At 48.8% G+C, this 12,222-nt stretch overlaps 1 protein-coding gene across 2 annotated transcripts in view; it reads left to right on the top strand.

The window, feature by feature from the left end:
- LOC135918274 (shematrin-like protein 2) overlaps positions 1-11,276 on the top strand; it is a 49,477-nt gene extending 38,201 nt beyond the window's left edge. Inside the window, exons 1-2 of one of the 2 annotated variants that reach the window (XM_065451941.2) lie at positions 7,548-7,617; positions 10,551-10,964. In XM_065451941.2, the coding sequence (XP_065308013.2) occupies positions 7,606-7,617; positions 10,551-10,964 (426 nt within the window). In that variant the 5' untranslated portion in view covers positions 7,548-7,605. Of the gene's footprint in view, positions 1-7,547; positions 7,618-10,550 lie in introns of those variants that run through there. The other variant, XM_070532827.1, reaches the window with a different exon arrangement.
- The last annotated feature ends 946 nt before the right edge of the window (positions 11,277-12,222 follow it).

Raw genomic sequence — 12,222 nt, 5'->3', positions numbered from 1 at the left:
TAACACCAAATAGCGGGAGGCATTTTTTGTAAGTGTCGGCTTCATGGACCAGCTTGATTTTTGCACCTATCAAATTTCTCTCTTTCTCTTTTTATTCCGCCCCTTCGTACTTGTCGAATAGAATCTAAGGCCATTTGCTGTAATAAATATTCTTGCATTTTACAACACATACTCTTGTGTGTACATCGGTTGTTGCTTGACGGCGGGTATTAAGTAACAATTCATAAAATTCTCTATTCTTGCTTCTAGCATAGATTGGACCAATGGGGACGATAAGACGCTTGATGACATTATAGTATTTGATAAAGTTCACAAGGAATGCTTTGGTAACACTCGCTGCGGCTATCCTGCTCGCCCGTCACCGATACAGCACGTTCTATACTCTATAACAGGCTGCGCCAGAACTAAGTGATGATCTGTTGCTCACCATACTTCCTCACCCGCCAAGGTGGTGTAGTGGCTTTGGCGTTGCGAAGCTAAGCAATAGGGGGAGGGATCAAGCTTAGGACGCAAAGGCCACATTTTTATGTGGGCGAAATGCGCATACGCTCGCGTACCGTGAATTGGGTGCACATTACTGAAACCTACATACTAAAAAAAAATATTCCGGAGTCCCTCATTACGGCGTGCCTCATAATCATCTGATCGTTTTGGCACGTAAGAACCCGGAAGTTAATTTATTAGTGAGAAAGCCTTATATACCCCATTGAGCGAAACCCCATCGCAGCCGGCGTGACCGGAAGATGGAGGAGGAAAGGTCCCCTGAAGTATCCACCCTAGCCGCAGAAGAACACAACTACTAGAGAGAGAGAGAGAGAACTTTAATGAGCACCAGCACTTCAGTCGGCTGGGCCTAGGCCTCCCACGATGGGACGCCGAGGTCTTGCCGCTTCGCCGCTTCGTAGGCCTGCTGGGTCGCCCAGAGTTGGTCGTCGAGATGGGAGCTACGCAGGATGGCGTGCCATCTCGAGGAGAGGGTCACGGGATTAAGGTCTGGGTATTGATGTTTGCACTCCCATAGCATGGGGGTAGTGTTGCTGATTCAGTTTTACAGACCTTGCACGTCTGGCTCGGGTGGATGTCGGGGTATGTAGTGTGATAGCGTGTGAGGGAGGGTATGTATTCGTCTGTAACAGGCGAAGGATGGTTGCCTGTGCTCTCCTTAACTTGCGGTGAGAGGTGGGGAAGGTTCTTCTTGCGAGGTAAAATGACTTCACAAGGTCGTTGTATCTTGTAAGGCGGTCGCGTCCTGCGGGTGCGCCTGCACCGTCTCCGGCACGGTTGACTAGTCCTCGTGCTACGGAGTGTGTAACCTCGTTGAGGTTGGTGATGTGCGGGTGGACAACGCCAGCGTGTGTTGGGATCCAGACGAGGGTGATTTGCTTTTCAGATGGATGCGGGGCTTGTTGTAAGGTATGGAGTGATTGCTGAGAAATACGACCTTTGATGTAGTTGATTGCTGCGCGAGAATCGCTCAGTATGGTGTGACAGGCTGGGTCAAGAGTGGCCAGGGCGATGGCCACTTCTTCGGCCGTCTCGGCATTTTTGGTAACGATGCTGGCAGCATATCGGAGCAAGCCGCCTGCTGTGGTAACTGCCGCAAAGCGCCATCCATCTTGGTACTCAGCTGCGTCGACGAAGGTGGCGTCCGCGGTGTTGGCATAAGCTTTGATGAGGGAGGTAGCTAGTTCCTTGCTGCGTTCTTTGCTATGGTCTGGGTGCATGTTTTTTTAGAATAGGGTTGGCGTGTATCCATTACTGAATGTCGCATGGTATTGGGTGTTTGTCTCCATGTTGACGGCGATAGGTGATATTAAGCTTCTTTAGAATACTGCGGCCCGTTTCCGTGACGCTAAGCCGCTATAGTTGAGATCGACGTTGGGCGTCGATTAACTCGTCTAGCGTGTCGTGGATACCTAATTGTACTAGAAGTTCCGTGCTGGTGTGGTTGGGTAGTCCTAAGGCCTGCTTATAGGCTCCTCTGATGATGATGTCCATTTAGTCCAGCTTTGTACCAATCAAGAGAGGGCGCAAGGTAAGTAATGTGACAGACGATAAAAGATTTGACAAGGTGGATGAGGCTTTCTTCCTTCATACCCCCTCGTCGGTTGGTCACTCGTTTCAGCAGTATGGATGTATTAGCGGTCTGTCGAAGGATCTTGGAGATAGCCGTAGAGTTAGCTCCGTTGGCTTCCATGTTCATACCAAGAACGCGGATGCCATCCCTCAGGTTAAGCTCTATTTCCTCGTATTGGCGTTTATTCGTGGAACCCCGCGGGGGACGTTCACGGAGTGTGGGACGCTATAGAAGCTCCGACTTTTCAGGGGAACAGCGGAGTCCCGTGCCTTCAAGATAATTTTCTGTGGCGTCAATGGCGTCTTGTAGGGAAGTTTCGATTTGGCCGTAACTGCCCTTTGCAGCCCAGATTGTAATGTCGTAAGCGTATATGGTGTGTTCAATGCCGTTGAGTTTTTGTAGTTCTTGTGCTAATTCGAGCATAACCAGATTAAACAGTATTGAGGAAATAACAGAGCCTTGCGGTGTGCCCGTGCTGCCGAGGGAGAGTTCCTCCTTTTGAATGTCTCCGACCGACAGGAAGGCCTTCCGATTGGATAGAAAGTCTCTTACATAGTTGTAAGTGCGTTCTCTAAGGTTGAGCAAGGAGATGCGTTCGAGGATGGTGTAGTGCCTTATGTTATCGAAGGCGTGCTCGAGGTCGAGGCCCAAGATCGCCTTCGTGTGACGGCATTTTCCATCTAGGATTTGATGCTGAAGTTGGAGCATAGCGTCATGGGTGGAAAGATGCTGTCTAAAGCCAATTATCGAGTGGGGGTAAGCACATGTGTCTTCGAGGTGAGTGTTTACACGGGTTAGGAGTGCGTGCTCCACGACCTTGCCTACACATGAAGTTAGCGATATGGGCCGGAGATTGGCGAGGCTAGATGGCTTACCGTGTTTGGGGATGAGAATTACTTTGGCCGTTTTCCATGTCGGGGGAATGGATCCCTGGCGCCAGCAGTTGTTGATGTATTCGGCGAGTTGTTGCACCGAGGGGTCATCTAGATTTCTTAGTGTTTTATTCGTAACACCATCTGGGCCTGGCGCCGAACGGCTGTTCAGCTTATGCAGGGCAGCATGAATCTCTGCCACGCTGAAATTTTCATCAAGGACAGCGTTGAAAGTCCCTGTGCATGGCCCGTGAGGTTGAGTGGGCCCAGATGGGATGTACTTTTGACATAAGTATTCTTAACGTGGTCCTGGCCATGCGTCTTGCTTTCTGCGAATAAAAGCTTGCTGAGGCGATTTTGTTCATATGAGCAGGTGGTGGTGCTATCAATCAAATGTTTGAGAATTTTAAACGAGCGGGGTTGGTGGAGTTGCCCGTCTATAGAGTGACAGAGCTCTGTCCATTGCTGTTGACTTAGAATGCGGCAGTGTGCTTCGATTTCTTTGTTGAGAAGTGCGACCTTCCATCTGAGTCTTCTATTGAGCCGTTGTCCCTTCCATCTGGATAAGATGGATTATTTGGCCTCGATAAGGTGGGCGAGTCAACTGTCCATGCGCTCAGTCGGGGCATCTGTTATGATAATGCGGGTGGCCGATTTAGTATCAGACACTAGGTCGCATGACCATGATTCTATGTCGATAATGGGAGTGTCCGTCGTTGCTGTTGCACGGGGTTTACGGAACGCATCCCAGTTCGTTCAAGTAAAGTCCCTTGTTCTTCTCATAACGGCTATTAGGTGTGGGAGAGTAATTTTGATGATAGAGTGATCACTCCCGAGGTCGTGTTGGGTGTTGAGCAAATGGGCGTTGTCTGCGTTTTTGGTGAAAGTGAGACCTGGTGTCATGTCTCGTTGAGTAGAAGTGCCGAGGCGAGTGGGGAAAGCTGGGCCAGTAATGAGTGTAAGCCCCAGATCATGGGAGTCTCGCCATACGTTACGACATGCAGCAGAGCTGTGTCTGTAACCCCATCCTGTGTGCGGGAAATTGAAGTCACCTTCCATGATAAGGGGCTGCTGCATGCGATGTTAAAGGCCTTTATGAAGAGGGTTATAAATCGGCTATGGCGTTGAGATAGAGTATTGTAGATATTGAGGACAAATAATCCTTCCTTTAGTTTTCTGTGCGGGATGAGCTTAATGAAGAGGTGTTCGATGCGCCGATCGTTGAGATCGTGTTCTATTTCGGTAATTCTTTTTCGAACGAGTGTGAAGACTCCATGTGGAGCGTTGTTCGTAGTGAAAGATTGATATCCTGGAAGGTTGACCGAAGTATCGTGTGTTTCCTGGAGCAAGATTACGTCGGGTTGACATGAAGCACTACGGAGGTGTTGACGGAGAACGGGTTGTTTATGGAGGTAGCCTCAGCAGTTCCACTGCCACAATATTGTGCCAGTGTTAGTGTGGGCCATGATGAAGGATAGGGAATGCCACAGGTGGCAGGGTGGCGGCGACGGTTCCTGTGGTGTTCATGGCTACGGCTTGAGCGGTGGAAGCTGTTTGTGTGAAAAGGGTTTCAATATTAGCTTCCGCGGCGGTGACTCTGTGCATGAGGGTGATTAGAGAATTCTTTAATGTTTCCACCGTGCTTTGGAGTGTTACGAGCATATCCTTGACTTCGGAGCATACTTGGCCCTGAGCTTCTTCTTGGAGGAGTCGCTTTTTTGGGGCTGGTCTTGAGAGTTCTTCGGGTTGGCTGTTGGTAGTGGGTTCTGGGGTGTTGGGTTGTTTGAGGCTGTGAACCTCTTGGGTAAGCTTTTGGATTACATCACGCATCACTGCGTTCTCTTTCTGAAGGTGTTAGCTATCTGTGTTGTCTGTGTTGGGTTTAGGCAGTGGGGGGGGGGGGGGTTACGTGACCCTTTCGCGAGACGCCCTGCAGTGCCTCTGCGAAGCTCACCTTTTCTGAGGTATATGTGGCTCCTGGAGTCGACGTAGATCTTGATCTGGAATGACCTCGGTCTGACGTCGGTCTGGAGAGGGAGCGGGACCGGGAACGGTGCTTGGTCTTCATGGACGGGAAATATTCTCATTGAAGGGCTGAATGCTGCGCTACTTGGTGTTCTCCGAGGCGTCTTCGTATAACGTACGGCGTTTTGTCTCTGGCAATGCAAGCTTTGTCCGCTGTTGGGTGGGGTCCACCACGCAACGTACACTTGGGTGTACACTGATGATCTTGATCTGGGTTGCGAGCTCCGCAGCCCCGGCAGATCTTGTTATTAGGGTACGGGCAAACGTCCATGCGGTGCCCGAGACGACCGCAGTGGTAACAGATATCGATCTGCTTGCGGTACAGGGAGCATGGGATCAGTGTTGCGCCATACCGAGCAATGTATGGTACGTCAGGTCCGTCGAAGGCAATGACGATGGTCGAGGTGGAACCGATTCGCTTTGCGGCCAGGGCTAGAGGATTACGATCATTTATGATGTTAGCGTCGAGTTGTCTGGCGTTATCGGTGAGAGGGATGCCTCTGATGAGTCCTTTGGTAGTATTATCTAAGCGGCTTTTACGCGCTGACCTCGTGGTTTTCCCCGTTGACTTAGATGGACTTGATTCTTACGTACCGGTCCGCATTTTGCGGGCTGGGCGTGCTTTTCACCTTGATGTTTTGCTGCTTCTTCGAGCAAATTGTGTCGTTTTCACTGTCTTTTGAGCAGTTGCGTTGTTTGAAGAATGGCTGCAGTCACTGTAGAGCTGCCGACGTTTGAAATATTGAGTGCTCCTTTGGGTCTGATGATGATCTTGGTCTCGTTTGCTGGTAGTGGTAGCGCCCGGCCTTGAGAACCTTAGTTCTAACTTGCAGCCTGGGTCTATAGCGAGAGCGAGAGTCTTGTGTCCGACGTTGTTCTTGCAATAGTTTTCGGCCCCGTTGCTCGTCTGGGCGACGGGCGATACACCGACGGGAACGGGCGGTACACCAGCCCATCTGGCGGTTAACTCTTTTGGGGAAATATCTTTGCCACATACTTGGACTTCCATGCTTCGCAGATTTGGCCAGGGGCTTGTGCGTAGAAGCAGAGCTCGCACGGACACCCGCGGGAACGTGCCAGGTAGTCTGGTAGGCCGAGCACCTCGCGCACGCGTTTAACCTTAGCGCGGCGATGGCGTGCTCGTAACACAAAAGCGGTCGCAGTCCAGGAAAATAAATTTCCCACCTGACACCTTGGTATCTACAGAGTCCTTGTGGTCTCACGGTTCGAATGATAGAAAATTAGGGCTGGTATCCACAGAAAATCGCGGCTAAACCATTTCAAGAAGATAGAGCCGATGTGAACACAAGCTATGAACGCTGCACTTCTTCATCCACAACTACTAGAGCTCGATAAAATTTTCACTAACAAACTACCGAAAATTGCCGATGGCGCACTGAGTAAGGACACATAAGAAAATGCTCGGATTGACGCCAAAGTTCACACGAAGGTTCCCGCAAACCATGTAATTTATTGGTTTTGGAAAGAAATTTTTTTTATATTTAGGTCTGGGTGGGAATCGAACTGCAGCCTTTGGGGTACGACACGAGCACGCTCCTCCTACTTCACGGCAGCTCTGCGGTTCTAATTCACTAAAGGTGTGCTTAGTGCGTCAATGCGCACGTCATGTGGCACACATCTAGCTGATTAAACCTGTGGCCTAGTACGTGGGTCATTGAACAGGTGATGGTGCAGCCAATGGGGACAAATTGGCACCAAGGTAAGAGCTTATAACATCACCGCGTTCATGGCGTTCCGCGGTTTATAGACTGTGTAGTGCTTTCGCATTCCCACGCGTAAGCACTCCGAAGTGTCACTGCCGAATATTTTATTTACAGATATATTGTACATTCCTTAGTAACTGCAGTTTATTTCTGATGTTTGGGATAGTGGGCTCTTCATTGAAGAATTTTCTTACTTGCTCATCACTGAATAAACAGCAAAGAAAGATGGAGAATAAACAAGCTGATTAGGAATTAGGCCCTTGGCGCTGTAGTTTGCCGTTTTTCACGTCAGTAGCGCAAACTCCCCAGGCTCGCGGTAAAACTACAACAAACGCTCTCGTGATGTCTTTTTGGCACATGCTTCGATGATACAATAAGGCTTACACTGTAAATGCTGCCTTTGATTCTTTCGTGCCACGGTACCGATAAGTTTTCCTCCTTCCATACTCGCTCGGTGGATGAAGATGCTTTGAATCTTCCGCACACACCAATGGACGGGAAGGGCCCAAATATGCGATTTTCTTTTGCCTGCATTATTTGCGGGGATGTGCCCGTAGGGCGAGATTACGAACGAATGCCCCGCCCCATAGGCGATGCAATCCGCGCCCTTTGGCACCCGTATCTTCTGCTTCCGCTTACGCAGCCCGGGGAGCACCGTAAGCCCGCGGGAATGCCCTACAAAAGAAAAGATGGCACTGAAAACGCGGCTGCTCTTCTTCCGATTGGAAATAGGGGGCGAGAGCACGGTGCACGAGATAACACAGCTGGCCGGAACGCGTCGCCGGCTACGTGACCCCCGTTGCGGCCACGCCATGCCTTCCTTGAGCCGTGCAGCGTATATAAGGAGCCTGCGAAGGCACGTAGAAACATTGTCTGTTAAGCAGCAGCCGTCGCCCCTACAGCCACCATGAACGCATTGGTGAGTTCGTCAGTGACACCGCGTTGCCGTACACGTGTGAATTAATGATTCCGTAGCAGTGTCATAGAGAAACATATTGGTAAAGAGTGGACACTCCAGCAGGGCCCGGCGGCCGGATTACTGCTTTGCCGCCAGCGCTATGAGCGTCTTGTCAGATCACTAATTTTGTCTCCCGACATTTTAGACGTGTGGTTTAGCTTTGTTTTGATTTCGGTTTCGATAAAAATGCTTTCGATTCTGGTTTGCCATTGGCTGCAAAAATCTTCAATACGTCGTCTCTAGTGGAGCACAAGAGTTGATATTTCCTTTCGATACATGTCGTACATATCAACGTAATAAAATTGCGGATCGCAAAGTTCTTATTGGAAAAGCCGCCAAGCTTCTCGAAGCCGCCAAGGACCAGCAAAGCTGAATCACCTCGTGCAGATTCGAAATATAAACTGATCAGGGCTCTCTTTATTTCAATTCATTTGTCGCTTCTGAGCCACTTTTCTGTGTTGCACACAATAGGAAGCAGTGCCTACATATAAAAAAAATTATTTCTTTTTCTTGTTTACATAGGCAATTGGACAGAAAGAACACTGCATCACACACTTGATAAGTACACAAACTACAAGCAGAGTGTTTTAGCAATGACAAGCAACGAGTCAAGTTAAAGTGACCCTTGCGAACAAGGCCAGGCGCATGCAGCCTGCCGTGAAGTAAACATCCTTCCCAAAACGATACCAGGGCCCTATAACGTAAAACTATTCCAATATGTTTCTATTCCAATTTCCTGACGTCAAATTTGCGTAACCACCGACGCAAGCACCGGGTGGTCACTCATAGGGTTGTCTGAACAGACCAATCAAACGCTCTCCTCGTTCATAGGAGGTACCTGTTGTTTGCTTGAAAAACGAATAACATTGCCTACACTGAGCGGCTTGTTGTATCTAATTGGCTGACAAGAGGCGAGGAGAACGCTCAAGTGGAGAGGGATTCACTAGGGCAGAGCCAGTGCACTGAAAACCGATAACCGGATGAAGAGGGTGGTGCCGGCGTTTGCTATTGGTCGGCTTTCCCTTGCTTAGCTTGTGGTGGCTGGTCAAAAATCGCGGCGGCATGCAACGGAAGCTTAACAATGAAGCTAAAATTGACCCTCAGCAAAGAAGAGTTGGCAGAATGAGGTAGTAAACGTGTCGAAAGTGCTTAAAAACGTTACACGGTCACGCAAGAAGTTTTATTATACGCAAATACACCCATGCTCTCCGGCAGGTGCGAATAGCCAGCGTCTCAGCGATCGGTGGTAGCTATCTTTTATTCCTTTCGGAACGGGACAGCCTGCGGCTATTCCGAAAAAAAATCAGTTTTGTTCGGCATATTAATGCATCTTTATCGCGTACACGTCACTTTGACGCGGTGGGTTCGTGCGGTTTTGTGACGTCGCGTGACAGGTAGGTGAAGTGGGTGCAGCCCGAAAACTTTTTACCAATAGCCGAGGGCTAATGGCGAAAAGGGGTCGAATCAGAAATAACTGTTTTTCATTTTTCTGTCAAATCATGCATAATGAGTGTGCACACATCATATCAGATGGGGAGGTATTGCGGTTTTTGTAACGTCGCGTGACAGACAGGAGAAATGGGGGGTGGTCGAAAAAAGTTTTTGACCAATCGCGGAGGGCTGATAGCAGAATTGGAATAGAAAAGTTTGGAATAGTTTTACGTTATAGCGCCCCAAATGCGCATTGCAATGCTCGAGCCACGCAAAAGGAAACGATTGTCTGCTGCAGTAGAGATTAATCACATATAAGAAGTTCTTTGCTTCTAACGGAAGCTCTTGCGAGTGAGTTTAGGAAAATTACGCGTTGGAAGCAGTGCAAATGCTCTTCCTGAAAAGAAAGGAGCAAAAACAAGGGGGGGGGGGCTGCACGGTAAACGGGTGCCACGGCTCGGATGCTATGTGACACGTACAATAGACGCCCACCCAGCATAAGAAACGTTCTGCCTGCAATGTTCTTAACGCAAGAAACAGCAAAATTATATCTGCAGACAAAAGGAAACTCCTTACCGCACGACCGAGGCGTCATGTGGAAAGGCGCAGTAGGGTGGGTGTATAACCAACGGAAGATCACTGGCGGAGCACCAATATTTTTCTGGAAACGGGATCCGTGGACGTAACCACACAGGCGCAAGATGAGCTGTCTAGCTATGAGGTGAAGTGGAAGCGCGAATCGCTACACCACCGTGCGGGTGGTCAGACCCTTACTTGCTCGGCCGCAAAACGGCTCGAGTGCCCGCTGTTTACTTAGGTATGTTTCTCCATGATAGTGTTCGAAATGCTAATGACACCAACAAGATAAAAGCTTTAAAATACGTTTTTCGGTCATGAGATAATTGCAGTTTTACATTACGTAAACAATACAATAAGAATGTACAAATGCATATTTCCAAAGCTAAATCGGGCCGTCAAAAAGAAGTGTGCTTGTGAAGAGCGGCGAATTTCGGCCGCCTGGGATTACATAACATGCACCTGAACTAGCACTCTTGTATTAGCGATGAAACTGTGCTGAGTTGACGTAACTTCGGAGTGGCGACGAACCGCATGGAGCGCCGGACGCAAGGCCACTCGATTGTCTTCAGAACTGAAGCGTCATTGGTGCTGAGTTATCCGACCTAGTCGCCTAATCTTTTCTCTGGTATCAATCGAACGAAAAAAATAATTCAAAGCGGCTAAAGGCATTTACTTTGGCAAGCTGCCTGCATGTAGCACGTACTGTGAAGATAAATACTGTTAGGCGAGGTTGTTCATAGCTCAGGCCAACCACTTTAATTTCTCCGTAGTAACTGTTCCTCCTCATCCCCCTTTAGACTCAGGGAGATAGCTAAGGGGGCCACAATGTGCAATGTTTTTTTAATTAGTTAATTTCTATCTTCTCTCACTTTTCTCTCATGCAGAGCATCGTCGTCTTTCTCTGCGCGGCCTTCGCCACCGCCATGGCTGGTAATGTTGCCCTTGGCTCCGGTCTCGGCTATGGTCTCGGCTATGGAGGCTCCGCTCTCGGCTACGGGCTCGGTGGTGGTTACGGTGTCAGAGGCGTCGGCATCGGCAGCAGCGTCGCCCTCGTTCACGGTGGCCCTGCCTTCGCCAAGGCCGTGGCTGGACCAGCCTTCCTCGTGAGGACTGTGCACCACGTCCACAAGGTGCATAACGGAGGCGCCCTGGTTGCTCACTCAGGCCTCGGTAGCGGATACGGAGCCGGCTACGGAGCCGGCTACGGTGGCTACGGTGGCTACGGTGGATACGGAGGATACGGAGGATACGGAGGATACGGAGGATATGGTTATGGCAGCTATGGCTACAAGGGCTAATGCTCACGCAATGCTTTGTTGCTCCGCTCATTGCGCTCCACACGATACAATATGAAGCCTCATCCACCGCTATCCCTATGTTGGTCCGCATATCCTGACGCCTCAAGTACACAAAAGCCGGTGACCTAAAACTGTAGCTGCTGTACATAATGCCAGCTCGTGGTAAAATAAATCAAAGAAGACACAACAAGCAACCTCACAGGAGCTCTTCGACGCCTCGTTTCTACCTCAGGAATCATTAAAAAGGTTCTTCATACATGGCTTCTTCTGATTTTTAAGGACAAAAGACCACTTTTTGTAGATTGCCACTTGCAAAAATCATGCAATGAATTTCAGAAACAACAGAAATGTATGGGAAATGACTGCCAACTGGCGAATATTCGAGGAGACTGAAATGACCATATAGTGCTGGAAGCTAGAGCTATAACAACGCAGACAATGTGAAAGGCTAGATGCTGCATGAAACGCTTCCCGAAATATTGAAAGCTTGACCCAAGAACGACAACGTTTATCATGTAAGTGCCGACAGGAAAACTTGTAAATTACAAACCACGACAAGACGGTAATGTAAAACATTGTGAACCTGAACCAAGAGCAATAAAAAAGGAAGAAAAGTAGAACGAAAGTAAACGTGAGAATGTCAGAAGGTTAGCGAATTCTACTTCCGCTAGATACTTATTTCTATTATAAATCAGAACGGAAAGTTTAGTACGCCGCTAACTGAGAACTCTTAGTAAGTAAACCTGATCAATAATGGACGAGCATCCGCATCAACTACGACGAAAAGCAAGGGCAATGACAAGTGTTGCGTTGAGTAAACTGGGTTCATCGCGCAAGCTGTCATTTCGGCAAGATCTGTTTTGTTGCGTGAAATATAGATATATAATAATGATGAGATATACTACAATGCATGAATAGAGGTATATAAAGAACTAGCACGCATGCATCTTCTTTCTGTGTAACCATTAATTTTGTCTTGGTGATTTTCTTTGCTACAATTCAAAAGTGTCGCCCACTGCCCCATCACAACAGCGCGACGTCCCAGCTGTTGCTGAGGCTGCTTCGGGTAACGAGATATTGCTAATTGCTGCGCGCACTTTCCAGTTCCTTATCTCCAAGTGGTTGCCACTTTAGGTGCTTTTGCAGTGGTGTGATATGCCCTTTTCATCAATATCGCCCCCCCCCCCCGCATATTTATGTACTGTAAGTGAGAGTGCCGGCAATAACGATTAATGACACGGCACTTTCCCGGAGAACA

The sequence above is a fragment of the Dermacentor albipictus genome, chromosome 2 (genome assembly GCF_038994185.2).
Source record: "Dermacentor albipictus isolate Rhodes 1998 colony chromosome 2, USDA_Dalb.pri_finalv2, whole genome shotgun sequence".
Lineage (NCBI taxonomy): Eukaryota > Metazoa > Arthropoda > Arachnida > Ixodida > Ixodidae > Dermacentor > Dermacentor albipictus.
The sequence above is the reverse complement of the archived record's forward strand: the minus strand, read 5'-3'. Positions and strand labels throughout refer to the sequence as shown.